Here is a 25,873-nt window from a genome sequence, read left to right as displayed (position 1 = left end):
GATGAGAAAGTTATAATGAGGAGTGTGTATAATTCAGAATGTTTCACAGCTGTCAGTGGCTCCACTGATCATAACAACCACTGACATTTGTTTCCGTCTTTATAGCTTAAAATCACTGATACATACATTATTTCCTTTGAGCCCGTAACAGTCTTTATTTTACCGATGAAGAAAGTAAGATTAAAGCAGGGTCCAGAGCCTAAAATAATAAAGACATGCTAAAGTAAAGATCAAGATATTCTGGCCTGCTAAGAATAGGATGAGGGAGAGAAAATGGTAATATAAGTAAATGATCTTTAAACAATTAAAAATCTGCTAACTAAATTGCATGCCACACATGAATCAAAACCCATCTCATACAAAATATAAAACAGATAAAGTTAACTACTGTCATCAATAATAGGAATCCAAAGTTGACATTTTTCCTAATAAGCTGATAAAACCCTCTTATTGACTGGAACAGCCCATGTTAAAATAAGATTTATCAACAGTAAAGAAAAGTACATAGGGAGCTTACTAACAATTTCTAAATAGGTAGTCATTTTTGTTATTTGCTTTTTAAAATTTAAACAGATTAAAATTTAAAGCAAACCACTGACATAGAGTTTCTCGGATTATGTAAGTAAGCATATATACAGAAGCTTAATTTTTAATTTAAAATGTAACTGCCAACCAGTAAAATCATGTTAAAAATAGAGAGGGCTTTCATAATGTCCATCAAAGAAGATGACTTTTGTTCTTGACTTTGACACCATCTGACCAACTGCTCAGAAATTTTAAATATGAGCCATATTGTATAGATTTATTCCAAATTTTTACAAGGAAAAAGAATACAAATTAACCCAGTGAGCAGCAAAATAGAGGCAGTTTTTATGAAATCTGAGTTGTGTTAACCTGCAATCAAATGTAATCTCCATTTTAATATTTACACATCTTTATATTGTTATGAACCTATTCTTGACATGGGTTTTATTTTGTTTCTCTCCTCCCTCACTTCTGTGAAATGCAGAAGGGAAAAGATGTTTGTTATTCACATATTTGTACCCCACTAACTGGTGTTACACATCTGGCTTCCACTGGAGAGCCCCTGACATCGCAGGGAACGGTGATCAAAATTCCACACACTAGCTTCAAGCTGGGGGCTCGTAGCTATTGCAGCATTGAAGGGGGTATTTTCCTGGCTTCTTTAAAATAAGCATGGTGATGGGATGGTTTAAGGGAAGAACACCTCTCAAATCACATGACCACTGCTGTGCTTCCTTGTGTCCTGCTTTCTTCATAACAGCTTGGCACTACATTCTTTCTCTGTATCTTAGTGGGCTTTTGTGTGTACAAGTGGGATGGGGGTTGGGTGTGGGGGCTTTCAGTGGATGCTTACACATTATGCATGCATCTTTCAATGTTAGAGTGATGTGCCTTCCCTTGTGTGTCACAGATTACGGTCACAGATTAAATCTTCTGTGTTCCTGAGAGATTGGGCTGTCTCTCTCTTATTGGTGTGAGATTCATGTGTTTTGATGTTTACACCCTCAAATATTCTTCATGTTGCATTAAACATAAGTTGAAATGTTTTCCCATAAGAGTTAGCTTTTCATGTTGGGCTGAAAAAGTCTTCATTTCTGTGTAGCAATTCGTGTTATTATAACCTATGGCTTTCAATTGTACCTCCCATAATGAAGAGCTGACTTTAAACACTGTGCTATTCTTGTTAAGACCTAAGCATAAGGTAAGTCACTTCTCTAACTGTATCTAAAGATTGTGGTTGTTTGTTAAAGTTTTCTCAGCTTTGTTTAAAGCATTTTCACTTTTTTTCCTTACCGTTTATTACGTGCTCTCCCTCCTTTTGTTTTCTGTTTCATTGCTTAAGATGTCTTAATGGACAATGTGATCTTCAGCAAAAATTATACATGTAAACACATGTTGAAATGAATTAAATGAATTATTTGATGTCTGAAAGCAGTCTTGATTAGTAAATGAATACCTTCATTTTCAGTAAGTCTCTTGTGTTTTTTATTTCCTCCATTGACTTTAATATACTGTTTCTACACATGATTTTAGCTTTGATTTCAGTTGAAAGGGGAATTAATTGTCAATACTATAAATTTATCTTAGTAAAATAACATAATCCAGTAGAATAAAGTAACAGATCATCCAACACCATACTTTTCATTTTTAATCCCTGACAAATTGGGTAAGATAAAGAAAAACAACAGCAAATCATAAAACTTGAAACAGACCTGTGTTACCTTTTTTATAGTCCATATTGTGAGAACAATAGTTGTTTCTCAACTTTATTCTTTCAAGTAAATCCCATTACATTGTGAGCTAGGCAAAGTCTTCATATTGGGATTTTATTAAATTAAGTCAGTATTATAATGATGACAAGTTTCATGGTACAGAAAAGGGCATCCACTGCACACATAAGTATTAAAATGTTTTAAATTAATTTTCTCAATTTTTTAATGTATACTCAAAATCACTACAGTAAAGAAGTTCATTTAATCATTGATTTTTAAAAGTGATTTCCCTCAAATCTGGATCAAATAGCCAATGTAATGTGAATGAGAAGACATTGGTTATACTGATGTTGGCAATTTTTGAACCCAGATTCAGAATATTGAATTTTTCTCATCATCCAAATTTCTCTTCAAAACTGTTTGAAATATATCGTTCTAAACTGATGTGCCACAAAGCAAGACTTGGGTTTCTTTATTAAATTCATGCTATGAGGGACTTCCCTGGTGGCTCAGTGGTTAAGAATCCGCCTGCCAATCCAGGGGATGTGGGTTCAAGCCCTGGTCCGGCAAGATCCCACATGCCGCAGAGTGGCTAAGCCCATGTGCCACAACTACTGAGTCTGTGCTCTAGAGCCTGTGAGCCACAGCTACTGAGCCCATGTGCCAGAACTACTGAAGCCTGCGTGCCTAGAGCCCCTGCTTTGCAACAAGAGAAGCCACTGCAATGAGAAGCCCGCACACCGCAACGAACAATAGCCCCTGCTTGCTGCAACTAGAGAAAAACCTTCACACAGCAACAAAGACCCAACGCAGCCAAAAATAAATTAAAAAGTAAATTAAAAAAAAAAACTACTTAAAAAAAATTAATGCTATGAATGAATTTTTTGTTAAGTTTTAGGCCACCTAAGAAAGGGAGAGAGTGTTTTTTTTATTGTGGTTTTGATTTGGTTCGCTTTCTTTGGTAAAGCCAGCTAGTACTTCACTTCCATTTCCATTTAGACATTATATAAGTCTGTTGAAACATTTGATGAGACAATTTGAACTACTCATCTGAACTGCTCTGTTCATTGTAAATCTCTTGTTTCTGTCCATACACTAGCTCCACTCTAGATTGGAAGGGCTTAAAGATGAACTCTGGAGGAATAGAGGATACGACTTAAGAGTAACTATTACTGATCAAAGGAGCTGCTTTCCATTCGCAAACGTTGCTTTGCGCTATGGGTTTGGCTCCTTCTGTTTCTACATCTTGTTGAAGACTTTCTTGACTTCCATTTGACTTCTTTGAATTCTGTTTTTGTCCTTCAACATTTTCCCCTTTCTTTTCCTTCTCTCTCCAGATTTTTCTCTCACTCTTTTGGCTATCTCCTGTGTTCTTTGAATCGTTTTTAAAAGTAGTTTATCTCTTTATTAAGCTTGTCTATTAATTTGTCTATTAGTGTTTGTTTCTTTTCTCCTTTAAGGCTGTACTGATATAGTTAACACTTATTTTCATTCCATGGTATGCCAACTTGCTTGTTTATTTTGCAGCAAGTTCATTAGTCATTCTTACCCTCTTGGTATGAATTTTCAATAAGAAATGGCAGAACATTCTGCATTTACATATTGTCCCCTTCTATAAGACCATACTTTCTTTTCTGTCTACTAGATTTACCCTCCTCAAACCTCTCTCTCTTTTTTTTCTTTTCCTTGCTCTCGTGTCTTCCTTACTGTATTATTTTCTTTAAGTAGTCATTAATTTCTTTCCCATTTGGTCCAGCATTGTTCTCCAATAAAACTTCGAGAAAAGAATATAAGAATATTATCTTACAGATTAGCTTCTTCATTCTAGTGTATTTAAAACTAATTAAACAATCTGGGCCAAAAGAGAATAACTTTAACATCTGGAATTATATTTCCTCTCTCTTTTTTTTTTTTTTTTTTGGTGTGTCTTGTGTGTATGTGATTTTTTTTATTGTTGTTGTTTCTTTAAACATTAACAATTGTTTTTTTCAGGGAAGGACAACCATTACCCACCCTAAGTTGCAACATTACTTTCATAATTTGTTTCATTACAATAGTAGACTGTGTTAAGCGATAGAAATTAATTTGCTGTGTATACCATTTGGGGCAAGCTGCTGGGGAGTGGGAAGAAGAGGTGTGGAGTTTCAATACAGTTGCCTCTGAAATCAACAAGTGTCAATGCCATCCAGCATGGCCCTTGAATTCATCAGTTTTGCAACATGTAAAAGAATGTTCCACTTTGACCTGAAATATTTGAATCAGCATGAGTTTCTGATTGATAACTATATACACACTTAAGAACTGGCAAATAAATGACTTCAATTTCATTGATTTCCAATTGAAACATCTTTCATAACTAATATTATAATTATAATCAATTATTATAATCAGTAAATAACAAAGGTTATTAGACTCACATGTAAATATTGTATATGAAGATTTCTCTTTTCCCCTCATTAACATATGTAACTAAAAATGACTACCAGTGAACATTTGATTACAGCTTTATTACTTGAATTGCATTATTGTTTTAGTCAAGAGATAAGCACAGTATCTTTAATATTAAGCATCTGAATTCACAACTGAATATGTGGTAACTTGAATTTTTTCCCATATACTAATTTCCAATACACATCAATTAAAAAATGCCATTAGTTTTACCCTTGTCCTATGTACAATATTGTGCCCCCAATTTTTTTTCTAGAAATCAGTCCATTCTTTAAGTAAGAAAAGGAAAAATTAAAAATATATGGAATAAGTGTAACATATTTTTATTAACATGTTTTTATATGTGAGATACATAAAGCCTTTGCTCCTAGACCTCAGGAGTTTGCCCATTAAATATACATATCTGGCTATCTCTGTTATGAGCCCTAAATTACTGAGTTTATGCTCTCTCTGCAGGTCCAGTCCAGGTGCAGCAGCAAGGAGAACATTCTCAGAGCCAGTGAGTATATCATTATTTCAGATGGACTACTGGATTAGAACTTGTGGTTCAACAAGAAGGAAAGCTAAAAATGACATTTTGGTGAAAGAATAAAGAAGAGCACTGGGGAAAGTTTATGTCAAGAATATGAATTTTAGAGCTTTTGCCTTCTAAAAATAACAGTATCAATATATTAATGAATATTTCCCTTATCACAATTGTTTTTGCAAGTCCTGACATCAGAACTTTGACAGGACTACTGGTTAGGGTAGTAATGAGCTCCTCTGTGACTCCAAGATGAGAACCCTCTTTAATTGCCCCACTGCCAAAAAGTTATTTGAAAACAGACTAACTGAAAATAATGTAATATAAATCCACTAAATGAATCTAAAAAAGAAAAAAAGGACCCCTAAGCAGGTACATCATAATCATTTCATTAATATGAATTCCTAAAAGATGTTATCTTCACAGGCAGCATATTTCAGAACATAGTGCCCTAAACCAAAGATGAAGAAACCTTATTTTTCTGTTTTATCACCAATAACATTTGCATGGAAGTCATTTGACTTTGCGTATTATTCATTTTCTGACTTTGTGTATTATTCATTTTCCTATCTTATAAAAAGGAAATATAAATAGCTTTTCCTTACCTGTATCCTTGAAATGATGTGACATCAAAGGTTGTGCCTTGAAAGCTTTGGGATTCTAAGAGAAAAGTGCCGTATAAATGCTAATTTTGTAGATATTGTTCTCTGTCACTTAATATTAATGGTATCACCCTATCTTCTTCCTGATCATTATCAAGAGAAGAAGTGCAGGAGGACAATACTGAAATGGGTCCTTACTTATACCACTGGGAGTTTTAGTAAATGGAATGATTTCTATTTACAGTAGAAAGTCTGTATTATTTAACAATTTGAAAAGTACCTGGAGAACTTCAAATAGGTAAAATTTTGTTTCATTTATTTTTTTTAATGTAAGATTTTCCCATTTCTGTGTTGTAAATCTGCTACCTTAGCTTGAAGACCTTGAGTTATTAGGCAAGCACACTTCAGTTGTTTGTCCAGGACCTTCATATTAGAGTTATATAAAAATAAGTGCAAACAGGCATGTTTAACTTGTATACTTTTGTGAGTTTTCATAACATCTGACAGGCATGTGAATCTGAGGGAGGTGCTTCAATAATAGGAGATGTAAAGTCCTATAATCCCTTAAGACCTAAGGTTGAGAAAACTAAGAGTCAAGGAAGTGATGATTGAATATTTACTAAAATAAAACAACAGAAATAAATGAAATTTTAAAATGACATTTTTGATGATTTCCATTTATTGTTGATCCTGAGATGATGATGGATCACTGATAGTGATTGTGGTGATTAGGAATTAAAAAAATTTCTTACTGAGAACAGATTTCTTTGAAACCTTTTTCACCTCTATCATGGATCTTTGTGCTGTTAGAACTGCTTTCATTTCACTTATGCTCTAACTGGCTTGTTGGTTGTTAATCACTTTGGATGGACCTTATGATGGTCCAGGTTTTTCTGTTCACCTTTTCTTAGGATAAAATAATCATGTAGATGGTCCATATAGCCATTTAGATCCATGTAGAGAGCCCATCCAACATTGTAGCCTCTTAGTTCTGTGAGTTCTATAAGTTTAAGGTCGTTCCTCTCAACACTGCTTTAGTAACTCATACTCATGCCCATAGCCACACCCAGGACTTTTCATGAGCTGTTCTACCTCTGAACTTCTTAATCTCATTGCTTATTTAGTCTATTTCTATCTTTTTTTTTTCCTTCCTTTGCCATGTAATACTATATTGCAGTCATAGAGACCCTATTAGCAGTTCTCCCATTCTCTCAGTGCTATGTCCTGCCTCTATTCCTTGGGACCCTTTCCCTCAGAGCATAAAATATCCATTCCCCTTATTTTCCTAGAAAACTCTTACTTATCCTTCCATACTCAGTTCAAGTGTGATCTCCTCTGTGATGGCTCCTCTGAGTTCCCCCAAGGCAAGGTGACTAATCCTTCTTGTATACCCCATACAGTTTCTTCTATTTTAATCATTTTTTCATTTACTTACTGAATTAACTATCCTCAAGGAAAACATTTCCAAAATGTAGCTAATAAAAAGAAAACTATGATCAACTGCTTTTTTAGCACATATAAAAATGTATCAAAGCAAAAATCAGCAGATACTAGAGAAAGGAAAAAAGTTAGAACTTAATAGAGCTTGTTCAGAATTGTCCAAGGAAGAGTTAACTTTGGTAACTTTGTTCAAGCAAGAGGTAACTTTCCTTTAGCACCTCAAAACTATTGAATTGGCCAAAAAGTTCCTTCGGTTTTAAAGTAAAAATAAGAGACACATTTTTCATTTTCACCAAGAACTTTATTGAACAATGTATTCACCGTTTTGTTCCACTACCTTCTGCCATTTTTCAGGCAACTTCATAATTCCGTCTTCCCAAAACTTTTTATCTTTTTGAGCAAAGAACTGTTCCAGGTGCCTTTTACAATCTTCTAGGGAATTGAAATTTTTTTCATTAAGAGAATTTTGTAAAGACCGAAATAAATGGAAATCTGAAGGTGCAATATCTGGTGAATATGGCAGATGAATCAGAACTTCCCAGCCAAGCTGTAACAGTTTTTGCCTGGTCATCAAAGAAACATGTGGTCCTGCATTACCCTGGTGGAAGATTATGCATTTTCTGTTGACTAATTCTGGACGCTTTTCGTCGAGTGCTGCTTTCAGTGGGTCTAATTGGGAGCAGTAATTGTTGGAATTAATCATTTGGTTTTCCGGAAGGAGCTCATAATAGAGGACTCCCTTCCAATTTCACCATATACACAACATCACCTTCTTTGGATGAAAACTGGTCTTTGGTGTGGTTGGTGGTAGTTCATTTTGCTTGCCCCATGATCTCTTCCATTACACATTATTGTACAATATCCACTTTTCATAGCCCGTCACAATTTGTTTTAAAAAACAGTCCATTTTTGTTATGTTTAAGTAGAGAATCGCATGCGGAAATATGGTCAAGAAGGTTTTTTTCACTGAACTTATGTGGAACCCAAACATCAAAGCGATTAACATAACCAAGCTTGTGCAAATGATTTTCAATGCTTGATTTGGATACTTTGAGTATGTCGGCTATCTCCCACGTGGAGTATAACGATGATTGTTCTCAGTGAATGTCTCGATTTGATCGCTATCAACTTCAACTGGCCTACGCGACCGTGGAGCGTCGTCCAGTGAGAAATCTCCAGCACAAAACTTCGCAAACCACTTTTGACACATTCGATCTGTCACAGCACCTTCTCCATACACTGCACAAATCTTTTTTTGGGTTTCAGTTGCGTTTTTACCTTTCTTGAAATAATAAAGCATGCCGAAAATGTTGCTTTTTTTCTTCCATCTTCAATATTAAAATGGCTACACAAAAATTCACCAATTTTGATACGGTATTTTTTTAATGCACACTGATATTGTAGCTGTCACAATACAATCTAACAAAATTGCTTCGAATGAAGTTAAAGACAAGTAAGCACTACTAGAGCCCTCTTACAGAAAAAAACCAAATGAACTTTTTGACCAATATTAAAACAACCTGTTGATAAAAGGCTGAGTTTATTCTTACTCTGGTGAGAGAGAGTGCCACTTCGACAAAGTCTTAGTCTCAGAGTCTCAGAAAGGGAACGGCAAAGTCAGGATATTTATGAGGTTTTGAAATTTGATTTAAAGCAGTTCTTTTAACGTGGGCTTGATTAGAATTAAATAAGGATCATGATATAATCATTTAGAAATCACGGGCATGGCAAGGCAAGGACTTCTGAGTCTTGGTGTATAAACCGTTTGTTGGTGCTTTCTGTTTAAGAAGCTTCTGGAATGAGCAATAAAGTTATTTATAACTTTTATCTTCCAAGGAAGAATCTTCTGGAATAGTAAAGTTATGCTGATAAAGACAATGGAATAGTAATGTTATGCTAATGAAGACAGTAAGCTGTGCACTTACAGATGGTTTCAGGTATCAGAATTCCCCTTGTGATCAGCCTAAGCTGAAAGATAGACCATTAACATCTAAGGATGTGATCAATCAATCAATCTAGACCTTCACCCTTACTTAAGGAATCACAGTATTACATCAACTATCTAGGAAAGTTTTTTCAACCTTCATAAGTGTCAGTTTGCCTGCATTTGTTGTTGTTGGATGGTCATTTATTGAACTATTGAATGAGACAGCAGCTATATAGCAACATTTAGAACTGTGGAGGTCTCACATCTGAACCCTGCTACACAAATGTGAGAAGGATTATGATCAGAGTTTGTAGTCCTTTTTTCAGCCAGGAGCCAAAAGTGTCCAAAATTAAGCCAAGAACAACTATATGTCAACAAACTGGACAACATAGAAGAAATGGAAAAACTCTTAGAAACATATAATCTATCAAGACTGAATCAGGAAGAAATAGAAGATCTGAAGAGACCAAATACTAGTAAGGAGATTGAATCAATAATCAAAAATCTCCCAACAACAAAAAAAAAAGCCAAGAACAGATGGCATCACTGGTTAATTTTACCAAATATTTAAAGAAGAATTAACACTGATCTTTCTCAAACTCTTCCCAAAAATTGAAGAGAAGGAAACACTCCCAAACTCATAAGACCAGCATTACCCTGATATCAAAGCCAGAAAAAGATACCACAAGAAAAGAAAACTACAGGCCAATATCCCTAATGAATATAGATACAAAAATTCTCAATAAAATACTAGCAAACTGAATTTATCAGTACATTAAAAAGATCATTCCCTGTGATCAAGTAAGATTTACCCCTGGGATACAAGGACAGCTCAATATATGCAAATAAATAAATGGGATGCATCACATTAATAGAGTGAAAGAAAAAAATCATATGATCATCTCAGTAGACACAGAAAAAGCATTTGACAAAACTCAACATTTGTTCATGATAAAAAAAAAAACTCTTAACAAATTTATAGGTATAGAAGGAACGTACCTCAGCATAATAAAGGCCGTATATGGTAAGCTCACAGCTAACATCATATTCAATGGTGAAAAGTTGAAAACTTTTCCTCTAAGATCAGGTATAAGATAAGGGTGCTCACTTTCGTCATCCCTACTTAACATATTACTAGAAGTTCTAGACAGAGCAATCAAGCAAGAAAAAGAAATTAAAAGCATCAGAATTGGAAAAGAAGAAACAAAGTAGTCTGTATTTGCAGATGACATGATTATATAGAGAGAAAATCCTAAAGACCCCACCAAAAAACAGAACTGATCAATGAATTCAGTAAAGTTGCAGAATACAAAATTGACACACAAAAATTCAGTAGCTTATCTGAACTAACAATTATCTGAAAAAGAAATAAAGAAAATGATCCCATTTATAGTAGCTTCAAAAAGAATAAAATACTGAAGAATAACTTTAACCAAGGAGGTGAAAGATCTCTACACTGAAAACTACAAGACATTGATGAAAGAAGTCAAAGAAGACACACATAAATGGACAAGTATCCTTTGTTCATAGATTGGAAAAATTAATATTGTTAAAAATGTTCATACTACCCAAAGCCATCTGTAGACAGTAGACTATTCCTATCAAGGTTCCAATGGTGGGCTTCCCTGGTGGTGTAGTGGTTGAGAATCCACCTGCCAGTGCAGGGGACACGGGTTCAAGCCCTGGTCCAGGAAGATTCCACATGCTGTGGAACAACTAAGTAACTAAGCCCGTGCACCATAACTACTGAGCCTGCATTCTAGAGCCTGTGAGCCACAACTACTGAGCACGCATGCCGCAACTACTAAAACCCATGTGCCTAGAGTCCATGCTCCACAACAAGAGAAGCCACCGCAATGAGAAGCCCGCGCACTGCAGCCAAGAGTAGCCCCTGCTCGCCGCAACTAGAGAAAGCCCGCGTGAGGCAACAAAGACTCAGTGTAGCCAAAAGTAAAATAAATAAATAAATAAATTTATGTTAAAAAAAAACATTCCAATGGCATTTTTTGCAGAAGTGGAAAACAAAAATCCTAAAATTTGTATGGAATCATGAAAGACCCAGAATAGCCAAAGCTGTCCTGAGAAACGAGAACAAAATGGGAGCCATCACACTTCCTGATTTTAAGCTATATTATAAAACTATAATAATCAAATAGTATGGTTCTGGCATAAAAATAGACACATAGACCAATGGAACAGAATCAAGAGCCCAGAAATAAATCCATGCATATACAGCCAACTGATATTTGACAAGGAAGCAAAGGATATTCAATGGAGAAAAGACTATTCCATAAATGGTGCTGGGGAAATTGGATATTCACATTTAAAAGAAGGAAACTAAGGACTTCTCTGGTGGCACAGTGTTTAAGACTCTGAGCTCCCAATGCAGGGTGTCCAGGTTTGATCCCTAGTCAGGGAACTAGATCCCACATGCGTGCTGCACCTAAGAGTTCGCATGCCACAACTAAGGAGGCTGCCTGCTGTAACTAAGGAGTCCACGTGCCGCAACTAAGGAACCAGCAAGCTGCAACTAAGGAGACCTCAAGCTGCAGCTAAGGAACCCACCTGCCACAACTAAGGAATCAATGAGCTGCAACTAAGGAGACCGCCTGCCACAACTAAGACCCAGCACAACCAAATAAATAACTATTTAAAATAAAATAAAAGAAGGAAAGTAGACACCTGTCTTACACCACTTACAAAAATTAACTGGAAATGACTTAAAAGACTTAAATGTAAGACCAGAAACCATAAAACTCCTAGAAGAAAACACAGGAAAAAAGTTCCTTTACATCAGTTGTCCCCAACCCCTGGGCCATAGCCCGGTGCCAATCTGCAGCCTGTTAGGACCTGGGCCGCACAGCAGGACATGAGCAGCAGATGAGTGAGCGAAGCTTCTTCTGCCGCTCCCCACCACTCACATTACCACCTGAACCATGCTTCCCATCACTTGCATTACCGCCTGAACCATCCTCCCCCGCCACCCCAGTCCATGGAAATATTGTCTTCAACAAAACCAGTCCCTGGTGCCAAAAAGATTGGGGACTGCTGCTTTACATGGATTTTGTCGATGATATTTTGGATATTACACCTACGGGACAGGCAACAAAATAAAAAGTAAGCAAGTGGGACTACATCAAACTAAAAGCTTCTGCATAGCAAAAGAAACTATTAACAAAATGAAAAGACAACCTATAGAATGGGAAAAAAATATTTGCAAACTGAATACCTGATAAGGGTATATTAAAAGTATATAAAAAGCTCATACAACTCAATAGCAAAAATAAATAAATTAAAAATCCAGTATAAAAAGACCTGAATAGATATTTTTCCAAAGAAGATATACGAATGACCAACAGGTACATGAAAAAGGCACTCAACATCACTAATCATAAGGGAAATACAAATCAAAATCATAATAAGATATCACCTCATGCCTGTCAAAATGGCTTTCATCAAAAAGACAAGGGATAACAAATAGTGGCAAGGATGGGAAGAAAAGGGAACCCTCATTCATTGTTGGTGGGACTGCAATTTGATGCAGGCAACAGGGAAAACAATATGGAGATTTCTGAAAAAATTAAAAATAGAACTTCCATACTACTCAGCAATGCTACTTCTGTGAATATATCCAAAGGAAACAAAAACACTATGTTGAAAAGATATCTACATCCCTTATTCATAGCAGCATTATTTACAATAGCTGAGACATGGAAAGAACTTATGTCCGCCAATGGATGAATGGATAAAGTAGTTGTGTCATGTATACACACACACATAGACACACACACACACACACACACACTGGAATATTATTCAGCCTTAAAAAGGAAAGAATTCTTGCTATTTGCAACAACAAGGATGGACCTTGAGGGCATTATGTTAAGTGAAATAAATCAAAGAAAGATAAACCCTATATGATCTCACTTATCATAACAATCAAAAAAAACTCCTAGAAAAGGAGATCAGATTTGTGGTTACCAGAAGCAGGGAGTGTGTGTTAGGAGAACTGGATGAAGATGGTCAAAAGGTACAAACTCCCAGATATAAGGCACACAAGTACTGAGGATATAATATACAACACGGTGACTATAGTTAACATTATTGTATGGTATATTTGATAGTTGTTAGAGTATAGGTCCCTAGAGTTCTCATCACAAGAAAAAAAATTCTTTTGTATCTATATGAGGTGATGGATGTTAAATAAACTTATTCTATTAACCATTTCACAATATATGAAAGTCAAATTATTCTGTACACCATAAACTTACAATGCTGCATGTCAGTTATATCTCAGTAAAACTGGGGAGAGAAACAAAAACAAAATTAAGCCAATCTGAGGAGTTTTTAGAAGAAGATATAGGGTTATTAGCCAAACTACCCAATTTTCTGACTTCTTTGTTTGCTTACTGGACCCTTTTAGTAATATAAATGATTCCAGAGAAGTATACAGGCATGTAAGAACAACATTCTTATCTAAAAGCAGCACATGTTTTTCCTTCAAAGGCCAATATTATATCTAAAGCAGCTGAGCCACTGCCACTGTAATTTCATGAAACTTTCAAGTGAGGAGTTCTTTAGTCTTGGTGGCATTATCTAACTCACCTACTAGTGTCTGAATCAGAGCATGTAGCACACTCCCTACTTTCTGCGCCTCTTGTAAAGCTTGAAGTAAAGAGGCTTGAGAAAGGAAGAAAGAAATCCAGAATTTCTCTGGAGTGATCATGATATTTATTCTTAAATCAAGGTCCACTTTTCCTACTTTTTTAAAAATTAAATTATCTAACAATCTTTTTTTTCTTCAAAAAGAAACTGATGGCTTAAAAATGGATCTTGGATGATGCTAGGGACTCTACTGAAGGCAGGCGTCAGTTTACAAAGATAGTAAGATCCTATCCAGTCTGTAGGCTTTGTACCACAAATCCAATACCAGTAATTGGGGAACACCCAATGACCTATTTGGGATCAAAATACCCATAAGTGGTTATCAAATATGTTATAACATTTGGAGCCACTCATCAAAAATAATTCTGCACCATACAATAAAATTTAAAGTGTTGAGTCCATTTAGAGGATCTGAAACAAAAGAAAAATAGTAACTTGTAAGGTGTATAAAAGTGAGACAGCCTCCAAATAATATATTGTTGTTTCTTAGTTCCCTTACAAGTTCTATTTCTTTTAAAGTTTGCTTCCCACCCAAAAAAATTAGAGAATTATTTTGGTGGAGTCAAGAACCTTGTCTTCTAGGTATGACCTAAGAAAGGGTTTTAGATTTCCATCTCTTTGGCCTGTTACATAGTGTGTCATTGGAAAAGTCACCTAATAGTTGAGCATAGTTCCCCAGGAAACCAACAGATTCAATTTGAGGAAGTGGAACCAAAGGAATCTGGTTGGCTACCAAAAATAATAATAATAATGTAGTGCAAAACCAGTTTGGTTGTATACTTTAGCTAGTTCACAAGTAAATAACAGCCAAGTATTAGATACATACCAATGAATGATTAAGGATGCAAACGAAGTGCAATATTAAGAATAGGGCAATATAGATAACAGTTAAAGAAACATTAAACCAGGGGAAGAAAGGGAAGAAAATAACAATGAAAATAAAGAACAATAGAATGCAGATAAAACTGTGGCAGTCCACCTTCTTATTCTATGGATCTTGGGTAGAAGCTCCCTACACTCATATGGTCAAAGGTCTTGGATGGAGGATGTCTCTTTCAGAGAATTGTCTGTTTCTAGAGGATTTCTAAAAACTCCTCGGCTTAAAATCTACAAATTCAGGAATGGATTATGCCTCTTTGGGAGACATGAATCCAAGGATCAAACCTTTAGAGTTGTATAGCTGTGCTGATTACTAACAGTACTTGATAAGGTCCAACGGGGTTCCAGAGCTGTCTTTCTCTGATGTCTCTTCCAAAAGACCACTTCTCTGGGTTTTAGGTCATACAAGGTTATTTAAAAGGGTGTTGATGAAAGGCTGCTTGTACCTGTTTATAAGACTTGGTGTATGGCATGAATAATTCCTTGCAATATTTAGCCATATCTGCTTGCAATAGTGTGGAATTTAAGGAGATATTCCTAGATGTATGTGGGAGAGTTGATGAACCACAGAAAGATTTGATCTCGTTGCCATTAAAGACAATGCCTTAGGTCATGGAAGTTCAAGAGTTTCTATGTTTGTTCTCTCTACCTTTCCTGAAGATTGGGGGTGAAATTAGTAAGTGGCATATCTTTCCAAAACTCTTTAGTAATAGGCCCAGGAAAATGGATGCCTCCATCACTAGAGAGAAAGGTCAGAATTCCCTGGATTGGGAACATGAGATCAAGAAAATTTTCCTACTATTAGAGTTATAGCTCTTTATCAAGGGAAGGCTTCAAACCATCCTAAGAATAAGTAAACAATTACCATGAACATATTCAAAACCCAGAGAGTAGTTTCATGAAACACATTTGGAGGTGTTTAAACCTCAGGAGGGGGCCCTGAGTTTTGGACTCTTATCCATGTCCCACCTTTATATTCTTACCAGGATTATAGTGGTGACAGATGAGATAGAGTAAAGCTTTCCCATCAGTATTAATTATGTACAGTGGCAAATTTCTTCTTTAACTTGTGGGTAATTTCATGTAAAATTTTTATAAGATTTTGTTTGAAGTCCTTCAGTGCTGCTAAATAGCTAATAGTGCAATTTACACCCAGCTTTCTCGTGGTACCTCTTTTCTGACTGGAGCTGATTGCTAGCATTCTATAATAGGGGCTTTGAACTCAGTTCGCTTTTGAAGCAAACACTTGGTCCCTTGGGGTATTATAAGGGCTATAATTTTAGTGAAGGCTGTCTGTCTGGCATGATGATTAGTCAAGACATTTCCTCTAGCTTCCATATTATCTCCTTTTGTTTGAGCTCCTATTTTTATAATAGCCACTTCCTCAGGAAGCATTAGAGCACTTAAAATTTCTATAAATTGCTAACCTTTTTTTTTTTTTTTAATTTATTTGGCTGCGCTGGGTCTTAGTTGCCACATGCGGGATCTTCATTGCAGCATGTGGGATCTTTAGTTACAGCATGCGGGATCTAGTTCCCCGACCAGGGAACGAACCTGGGCCCGCAGCATTGGGAGTGTGGAGTCTTAACCATTGGACCACCACAGAAGTTCCTAAATTGCTAACCATTCTTAACTGAGATTCCTTCTGAGGTCAAGACCCTTCCTTGTTTCCAAAGCATTTCAAAATCATGGAATAACCCAAAAGCAAATCTACAGTCAATGCATATATTAACCCTAATATCTGTAGCTAACTAAAACTTCTGGTGTGCTCACAGAGTTCTGCCATCTGGGAAGATTTGCCTCTGACAAAGGATCATATCCTAGGGATGAAATTTTATAAAAATTAGGTAGGAAGTTAGTAAAGAGCTAATTTTAACTCACAAAAGGCCTGTTCATGTTTGGTGCCTAGGGAAGAGGTTCACTTTCAAAGGACTTGGTTAAGTCTTTTATTGGCATGGCAATTGCAGAAAAGTTGGGAACGCATGGCCCACGACAGTCAGTGAGACTCAAGAATCCTTTTTATTATCTCTTAGTTAAAGTCCATATTCTGTCAGGAGTAAGAGATTTACTTCCTTGAGAGAAATCATGTTCTAGGTAATGAACTTTACTTAGACAAAGTTGTAACTTCTCTTTGGAAACTTTATCCTCTTTGTGAGTTAAAAAAGTAAGTGGATAGATGGAATCAATCTCAGAGCTCACTCCATCTTTAGAACACAACGTTACCCACATGTTGAATTAGAGTAGGATCACAGGGAAATATAAAGTCTTAAGGTCCTGGTTGAGGACTTGTGAAAAGTAGGAGAGTGTTTCAGTAAATCTTTGCAACATAACAGTCAAAGTATATTTTGTATTTTCTCAGGAGAAGGCAAACAAATATTGACTATTTTGACCTAAAGAGTCATTAAAGAAAGCAGAACATAAATCTCCACAGTCAAATATGCAGCCTCAGGAGGTACTGAAGATAAAATACGTTTGGGGATTGGTACTACATGGAAGTGGGAAATGACTATTCTATTATGGGCCTGTTGTGCTGAACAAATCCCTATCCCCACCCATGCAGCATTTTGGCTGAGGGATAGAAGTGTTACAAAAACTAGTACAACATATGTTGCATCTTTTCTCTATTTACTTTTACCTGTTAGTTTTAGTGCTTCTTTAGCTTCTGGTTCAAGAGAGCATTTTACACTTTGGGGTATAGGTTTCAATGGCTTGATTTGGGTACTAATAGGTTCAGCCCCTGTAATCCTCCCTATATTCATAGAATTTTTGCTCACAGAATGAAAAAGTCTGGCATCTCCTTCAGATCTTCAATTTAGGGTTGATTTAAATACAAAGATACTAGTAAATCAATTTCCAAATTAGCTATATTCTCTTTGCAAATAAGGGAGTCCTCAGAGATTTCAAGAAAGAAACCATCAGGAAAATATTTAACAATTCCATTATAGTACACCCTGCCTAGCAAGTTAGCAGGTATGATATCACAGAAGAAGGAAGAATGTTATTTTGTTAAATGTCCAAGGATAACAGTTATGAATGACATGGAACCAACAAAAGGATTATTAGAGATACCCACTGAGTAGGTTTTTTTTACCCCATGGGGGAGATTGTGTAACAGTGGTCGAGTTTAAGATTGATAGTGTTTGCCTCTATATCAATAAAAAAAAAAAATTTTTTTTGGCAAGGTTCTCTAATATTTAGAGAAATTTCTCCCTGGGAATTTAAGGGTAAAACAAAAAATACCCCTCATTAATTTATTTTTTTCCCCTTTAGCTTCTTAGCTAACACAAGATAGCTCTTTTTCCAATATCCTTTTTTATATAGTATTTGTAAGTATCTTTATCAAGAGATTCCCTCTTTTGGGATTTACTGACCCTGGTAGAAACATCTAGTTGTTTTATCTCTAATGCTATCAATTTATTCTGAGTTTTATTTTGTTTTTGTTCTAAGACTCTCAAAATATTCAGCAAGGTGCTTGAGTTCTGGCAGTGGCATTATTTCCCATACTAGTTTTTGCTTGCCTACTAAATCCCCTATTTGGCTTAAGACTGTTTACAAAAATCTAGAAGAGAGTTAGGAGTCACATCTGCTTTAACATCTACTCCTGAGTGCTGTCTAAAACTGTTAAAGAGCCTATCCCTGAGGTCTCCAATGTTATCCTTTCCTTGCTTGTAAGAATAAGTCAGAGCCCAGTCTACTTTCTCAGGAAGGACTTCTGGAATCGCCTCCAAAAGACTATGACCAACTTCTCTAGCTTTTCTAAACCCCTCTGGTTTCCTGTGCAGTTTAGGTTCTTCTGTGTTACCCTCAGGTTCTTCAATTCTGCTTTCTCATGGAATTTTTTGCGTCTCAAGCTTCCGCAAACATAAGAACTAATTGTTATAGAACTGGAAGCCCTGGGTATGTTCTTAAAATTATTCCAAATTTCTCTGCAAATTTCACTCTGCCCTTTCTAGGCTTTGGAAAGTCATTGATGACTCTCAGCTCAGAGGAAGAACGGAGCTTAAAATCAACTATAAGGGGATTTTTTTCTGTTCTGAAGGAAGTTAAACTTTAAGAGGTAACTGAGCTTTGGAAGTTTCTGGCCAGCCACAAGGAAAGGGGAGTGGAACAGAGGGAGAGATGGATGGAGGGAAATGGAGGAGTATAGGATGGGGAAAGAGAAATAAGATAAAATCCACTAGGTTCAAGGTATGATTTTGGAGGATCTAAACAAACATTATTTTAAGTTTTTCACATTTTAATTTTGCCTTGGCCAAGGAATTTCTTTAAGCAATTTTGGAACCTGAATTTCTTTTGGTTATTTCCTCACACCAATCAAAAATATCCAGCCCATTAGATGTTTGGAATTTTGTTCCTTTTTTGTCCTACAGCACCTCTCAAACAATTTTGTTTATAACAGAAGTTCCCCAAAGTGACCACTATAATTCTAAATTATCCTCGGTGAAATTAAAGATGAATACATAGATTTGGGGTATAACATAAATGCATGTAAAAAGTAGGATTCTGGCCTGGATAGAGGCATAGATTTAAGTTTAGACTAACACAAACGAGAACCTGTGAATAGTCCATCCAAGGTGTTGCTTGGACACCTCATACATCAGACTCCCCAACCTAATGAGTGGACTGTCCAACTACAGACTGACGTATTTGTAGTTCCAGAGCATCAAAAGCTTTGAAGGGGAGCTCTCTTCCACAGTCAGACTCTCACTAACAAAATAAGAACAAGGGAAGTTCTCAGAGGTTGATGGGTAACCCAGGGCAAAGCTTAATGAAAGGACACCACTTTGAGAAGAAACCTGAACCTCTCAATTCCCAGAGCCAGTTTGCAAAATAGACTTATTGGGGCCTACGCCCATATTTTTCCATATGAATTTTCCCCTTATAGAGGTATAACAGAAAATGACAAGGATAGACAGAGACAAACAGTAATGTTAGTAAGAAGATGGGTTCCTTATTCCTACGAGACAAAATAAATTTAGCTGTTGGGGAGCTCAAAGAAAATAAATGAGTGCTCAGTCTAATGTGAGACTTATCTCACTGTGGTGATTAGAGGCACTCCCATTCCCCAAAGCAGGAGGGTCAAGGGGTCTCAGAGGAGCTTGCTGTTGTCAAATCAAGAATCTTGCACTTTGGCGGGAAGGGGTCAGTCTTGACTGGGTCTCCTTATGGCCTCTAAGACTGTTGAATGTTGACTCCCCACAAATATGAGGTTAGTGTAGCCAGGGAGAATACCACCTTAACAGAGTATTAGTAGCGTCTCAGTGTGCGCTCAACATTGAGGTATTTATGATATTTTGAAGCTAGGTTTAAGTTGAGTTTTTCATTGTGACGGTTTGATTAGAATTGGGTAAAGATCATGATGTAACAGTTTAAGATGGGTGGATACAGCAAGACAAGGATTTTGTGTGTATGGTGTGTGGCTTTGTTTGGTTTTACTTTAATTTTGGCCTTTCTACTCTACAGAATAGATTTGCATGTAAGTAAAATTAATTACAACCTGAGCAAAGCTCAAGTTGAACAAAAGGGCCAATGCTAACTCCAGGAAATCCTGCAGGGGTCCCCAAAAATAAAGACAACATGTTAAAGTTGTGACTTGAACATATGGATTTTTTTGGTGTATTCAGTCATTTAGCTACAGTCTTCACGTTGTCAGTCAGCATGAGTACCCAGGACACAGATAAGGCTTATGTTAATAACAACCTAACCAAACTATATAGCGATAAGGAGTTACATTTTTCAGGGAAATGAGTCATTCCCAATCTGAAATGACTAAAATAGTTCATTTCACTTCATTCATACTCAAATTCCACTGGACTCAGAGATGAAGTGTCATCTTCAATTCCAAAAATGAAATCTTTAGGTAATGTTAGATGCTGTCTAAACTAAATGTCATATGAGTACATGATCCATAATTTCTCTAGTTGGTAGGTTTCTCTGGTTTCTAGAGCATCAAATGAATTACCATGGCTGCCAAAGTCCACATAAAACCAATCATCAGTGTCTTTCCTTTTAATTTTTTTTAATTGAGGTAAAATTCACATAATGTAAAATTATTAATCATTTAAAGTCAATAATACGGTGGTATTTAGTAAATTTATAATGTCGTGCAACCACCACCTCTGTCTAGTTCCAAAACATTTTCATCACCCCAAAGGGAAACACCATACCCTTTAACAGTTACCCTCCATTCCCCAGCCCCTGACAACCACCAATCTGCTTTCTGCCTCTAAGGATTTGCCTATTCTGAATATTTCCTATAAATGGAATCATACAATTTCAGATGAATGTAATATGTGACGATTTTTATCTAGCTTCTTTTACTTAGCTTAATGTTTTCGAGGTTCATCCATGTTGTAGCATGTGTTAGTATTTCATTCCTTGTTATGGCTGCATAATATTCCACTGTATATTTATACCATATTTTGTTTATGCATTGGTCAGTTTATGAACATTTGTGTTTCCACCTTTTGGCTATTGTGAATAGTGCTGATTTGAACATGCCTGTACCTACATTTGTTTGAGTACCTATTTTCAGTTCTTTGGGGTATATACCTAGGAGGTAGAATTGCTGGATCATATATTAATTCTATGTTTAACTTTCTGAGGAGCTGCCAAACTATTTTTCACAGTGGCTGAACCATTGTACACTCTCAACAGCAGTGTACAAGGATTCCAATTTCTCCACATCCTTGCCGAAACTTGTTTTTCGTTTTTTGTTTTATGTTTTTTGTTTTTTTCATTATAACCATTCTAGTAGAAATGAAGTGGTATCTCATTTTGGTTTTCATTTGCACTTCCCTAATGAGAAATGATGTGGAGCATCTTTTCATGTACTTCTTGGCCATTTGTGTATCTTCTTTGGAGAACTATCTTTTGAAGTCTTTTGTCCAGTTTTTATTCAGGTGGCTTGTCTTTTGTTGTTGATTGTAGGAATTCTTTATATATTCTGGGTACTAGACCTTATCAGATATATCATTTGCAAATACTTTCTCCCACTGTCTAGGTTATCTCTTCACTTTCTTGATAATGTTCTTTGATGCACAAAAGTTTTTAATTTTGATGAAGTTTTATATATATATGTTTTCTTTTGTTGTGTGTGCTTTTGATATCCTATCTAAGATTTCATTGCCAAGTCCAAAGTGATGAAACTTTACTCCTATGTTTTCTTCTAAGACTTGTATGGTTTTAGCTCATATATTTAGGTCATTGATCCATTTTGAGTTAATTTTTGTATATAGTGTGAGGTAGTGATCCAGTCATTCTTTTGCATATGGATATCCAGTTGTCCCAGTGCCATTTGTTAAAGAGACTATTCTTTCCCCCATTGAATGGTCTTGGCATCCTGGTCAAAAATCAACTTACTATAGGTGAATTGGTTTATTTCTGAACTCTCTATTCCATAATCTATATGTCTATCATTATGCCAATATTACATTGTTTTGATTACTGTAGATTTGTAGTAAGTTTTAAAATCGGGCAGTGAGAATCCTTCAGCCTTATTCTTATTTTTCAATATTGTTTTGTCTCTTTGGGGCCCCTTGCCATTTCATATGAATTTGAGGATTGGCTTTTCCATTTCTGGGGAAAAGAGAAAGGCCTTTGGGACTTTGATGGGTATTACAGTGAATCCATAGATTGCTTTGGGTACTATTACCATCTTAACAATATTAAATCTTTCAATCTGTCTTCCTTTGGATCTTAATGTGAGGCTCACTTTTACATCTCAGGCATTTGAACATTTCACAGTGAACTAGGTAGGCCATGACATGTAAGTATCTGATGGAGATTCCATTCCCAATCACAATGTGTATATACACAATCTGTATACACAGTATACACAATCTGTATATTTCACCTCTGGAGGAACTTTTATCACACAAATATCTCTTTCATTTTCTTGCCCCAAAGTGAAACCAGCATATCAATGCCAAATTTGGGATTAATATGATCTGCTGTGCCAGACTCCAGGCACCCCTCCCCACTTTTCCTCCCACCTGCTTTTCCAGGCAGGGCTTAGGGCCAGGCAGCCCAGGCCAATTGCTAGTTCTGCAGTAAGCCACCTCATGGCCAGCAGTGGAGACCAGGGCCATGTGCCCACAGCATGCCTCACTCCCTGGAAAGAGGTTGTGTACCACAGCAGTGCCCAGGGCCCCCACCCCCACCCCACCCCCAGCACACAAGGATTTGTGGATGAGGGCTTAAAATAGTCTTGGTGTTTAAACTGTCTTTGATACTGTCTATTTAAGAGCTAATGGGTCGGGATTTACCTGGCAGTGAAGTGGTTAAGAATCCGTCTGCCAATGCAGGGGACATGGGTTCGAGCCCTGGTCTGGGAAGATCCCACATGCCGCGGAGCAACTACGCCCACGTGCCACAACTACTGAGCCTGTGCTCTAGAGCCCGCAAGCCACAACTACTGAGCCCGCATGCCACAACTACTGAAGCCCCTGTGCCTAGAGCCCATGCTCTGCAACAAGAGAAGCCACCGCAATGGGAAGCCTGGGCACCACAACAAAGAGTAGCCCCCCCTCACCACAACTAGTGAAAGCCCACATGCAGCAATGAAGACCCAACACAGCCATACATACATACATACATACATACATACATACATAAAAGAAGAAACACACACACACACACACACACACACACACACACACACACACACACAAAAGAGCTAATAGCTCTTTCAGAAAATTCCTAGATTGAGTAATAAAGTTATTTGAAGTTTTATCTTCCTGGGCAAGAAGTTTCTGGATTAATAAAGTTATGATTATGAAAACAATAGTATAGTAAGGTCAGGTTTCAATTCTCATTCTAACATAGTAGTCAACTGTATTTATCTAGGCAGAAATATCCCTAGAGTGCAAAATAATTCATCTGCACCTAATTTGGTGAAAAGGCATTCTTCTTCATTTAACTGTGTGTAAAATTCTATGCTAATTTCTGGAGAGTATTTGAACAAACTAAAAGAAGTAAAATAGAGGCTTTGGGATTTGGGTTAAACAACGACAGAACTGACTTTCTTCTTTTTTTTTTTTTTTTTAAACATCTTTATTGGAGTATAATTGCTTTACAATGGTGTGTTAGTTTCTCCTTTATAACAAAGTGAATCAGCTATACATACACATATATCCCCATATCTCCTCCCTCTTGCATCTCCCTCACACCCTCCCTATCCCACCCCTCTAGGTGGTCACAAAGCACTCAGCTGATCTCCCTGTGCTGTGCAGTGCTTCCCACTAGCTAGCTGTTTTACATTTGGTAGTATATATTAAGGCTATCTATTTTACATTTGGTAGTATATATAAGTCCATGCCACTCTCTCACTTCATCCCAGCTTACCCTTCCCCCTCTCCACGTCCTCAAGTCCATTCTCTATGTCTGCATCTTTATTCCTGTCCTGTCCCTAGGTTCTTCATAACCTTTTTTTTTTTTTTAGATTCCATATATATGTGTTAGCATACAGTATTTATTTTTCTATTTCTGACTGACTTCACTCCGTATGACAGTCTCTAGGTCCATCCACCTCACTACAAATAACTCAGTTTCATTTCTTTTTATGGCTGAGTAATATTCCATTGTATATATGTGCCACATCTTTTTTTTTTTTTGCGGTACGTGGGCCTCTCACTGTTGCGGCCTCTCCCGCTGCGGAGCACAGGCTCCGGACGCGCAGGCTCAGCGGCCATGGCTCACGGGCCCAGCCGCTCCGCGGCATGTGGGATCCTCCCGGACCAGGGCACGAACCCGTGTCCTCTGCATCGGCAGGTGGACTCTCAACCACTGTGCCACCAGGGAAGCCCCACATCTTTTTTTTCTTTTTTTTTTAACATTTTTATTGGAGTATAATTGCTTTACAATGGTGTGTTAGTTTCTGCTTTATAACAAAGTGAATCAGTTATGCATATACATATATCCCCATATCTCTTCCCTCTTGTGTCTCCCTCCCTCCCACCCTCCCTATCCTACCCTTGTAGCTGGCCACAGAGCACCGAGCTGATCTTCCTGTGCTATGCGACTGCTTCCCACTAGCTATCTATTTTACATTTGGTAGTGTATATATGTCCATACATATACTACCACTCTCTCACTTTCTCCCAGCTTACCCTTCCCCCTCCCCATGTCCTCAAGTCCATTCTCTAGTAGGTCTGCGTCTTTATTCCCATCTTGCCCCTAGGTTCTTCATGACCACTTTTTTTTTTTTAGATTCCATATATATGTGTTAGCATACAGTATTTGTTTTTCTGACTACTTCACTCTGTGTGAGAGACTCTATGTCCATCCACCTCACTACAAAAAACTCAATTTCGTTTGTTTTTCTGGCTGAGTAATATTCCATTGTATATATGTGCCACATCTTCTTTATCCATTGATCTGTCAATGGACACTAAGGTTGCTTCCATGTCCTGGCTATTGTAAATAGAGCTGCAATGAACTTTGTGGTACCTGACTCTTTTTTAATTATGATTTTCTCAGGGTATATGCCCAGAAGTGGGATTGCTGGGTCATATGGTAGTTCTATTTGTAGTTTTTTAAGGAACTGCCATACTGTTCTCCATAGTGGCTGTATCAATTTACATTCCCAGCAACAGTACAAGAGGATTCCCTTTTCTCCACAACCTCTCCAGCATTTATTGTTCGTAGATTTTTTGATGATGGCCATTCTGACTGGTGTGAGGTGATATTTCATTGTAGTTTTGATTTGCATTTCTCTAATGATCAGTGATGTTCAGCATCCTCTCATGTGTTTGTTGGCGATCTGTATATGTTCTTTGGAGAAATGTCCGTTTAGGTCTTCTGCCCGTTTTTGGATTGGGTTGTCTGTTTTTTTGATATTGAGCTGCATGAGCTGCTTCTAAATTTTGGAGATTAATCCTTTGTCAGTTGCTTCATTTGCAAACATTTTCTCCCATTCTCAGGGTTGTCTTTTTGTCTTGTTTATGGTTTCTTTTGCTGTGCAAAAGCTTTGAAGTTTCATTAGGTCCCATTTGTTTATTTTTGATTTTATTTCCATTTCTCTAGGAGGTGGGTCAAAAAGGATCTTGCTGTGATTTATGTCATAGAGTGTTCTGCCTATGTTTTCCTCTAAGAGTTTGATAGTGTCTGGCCTTACATTTAGGTCTTTAATCCATTTTGAGTTTATTTTTGT

General features: G+C 36.8%; 1 protein-coding gene across 6 annotated transcripts in view; it reads left to right on the top strand.

Moving 5' to 3' along the window:
• Positions 1–25,873, top strand: part of GPHN (gephyrin) — a 627,058-nt gene that overhangs the window by 438,543 nt on the left and 162,642 nt on the right. For 5 of the 6 annotated variants that reach the window (XM_082648862.1, XM_082648860.1, XM_082648861.1 and 2 more), the window contains one exon: positions 5,142–5,184. In XM_082648862.1, coding sequence (XP_082504988.1) covers positions 5,142–5,184 — 43 coding nt within the window. Of the gene's footprint in view, positions 1–3,336; positions 3,400–5,141; positions 5,185–25,873 lie in introns of all 6 variants that reach the window. The other variant, XM_082648864.1, reaches the window with a different exon arrangement.

This window comes from Grampus griseus (genome assembly GCF_964374135.1).
Source record: "Grampus griseus genome assembly, chromosome: 2".
NCBI classification, from domain to species: Eukaryota; Metazoa; Chordata; class Mammalia; order Artiodactyla; family Delphinidae; genus Grampus; species Grampus griseus.
This window is presented reverse-complemented; position numbering and strand designations above follow the sequence as displayed.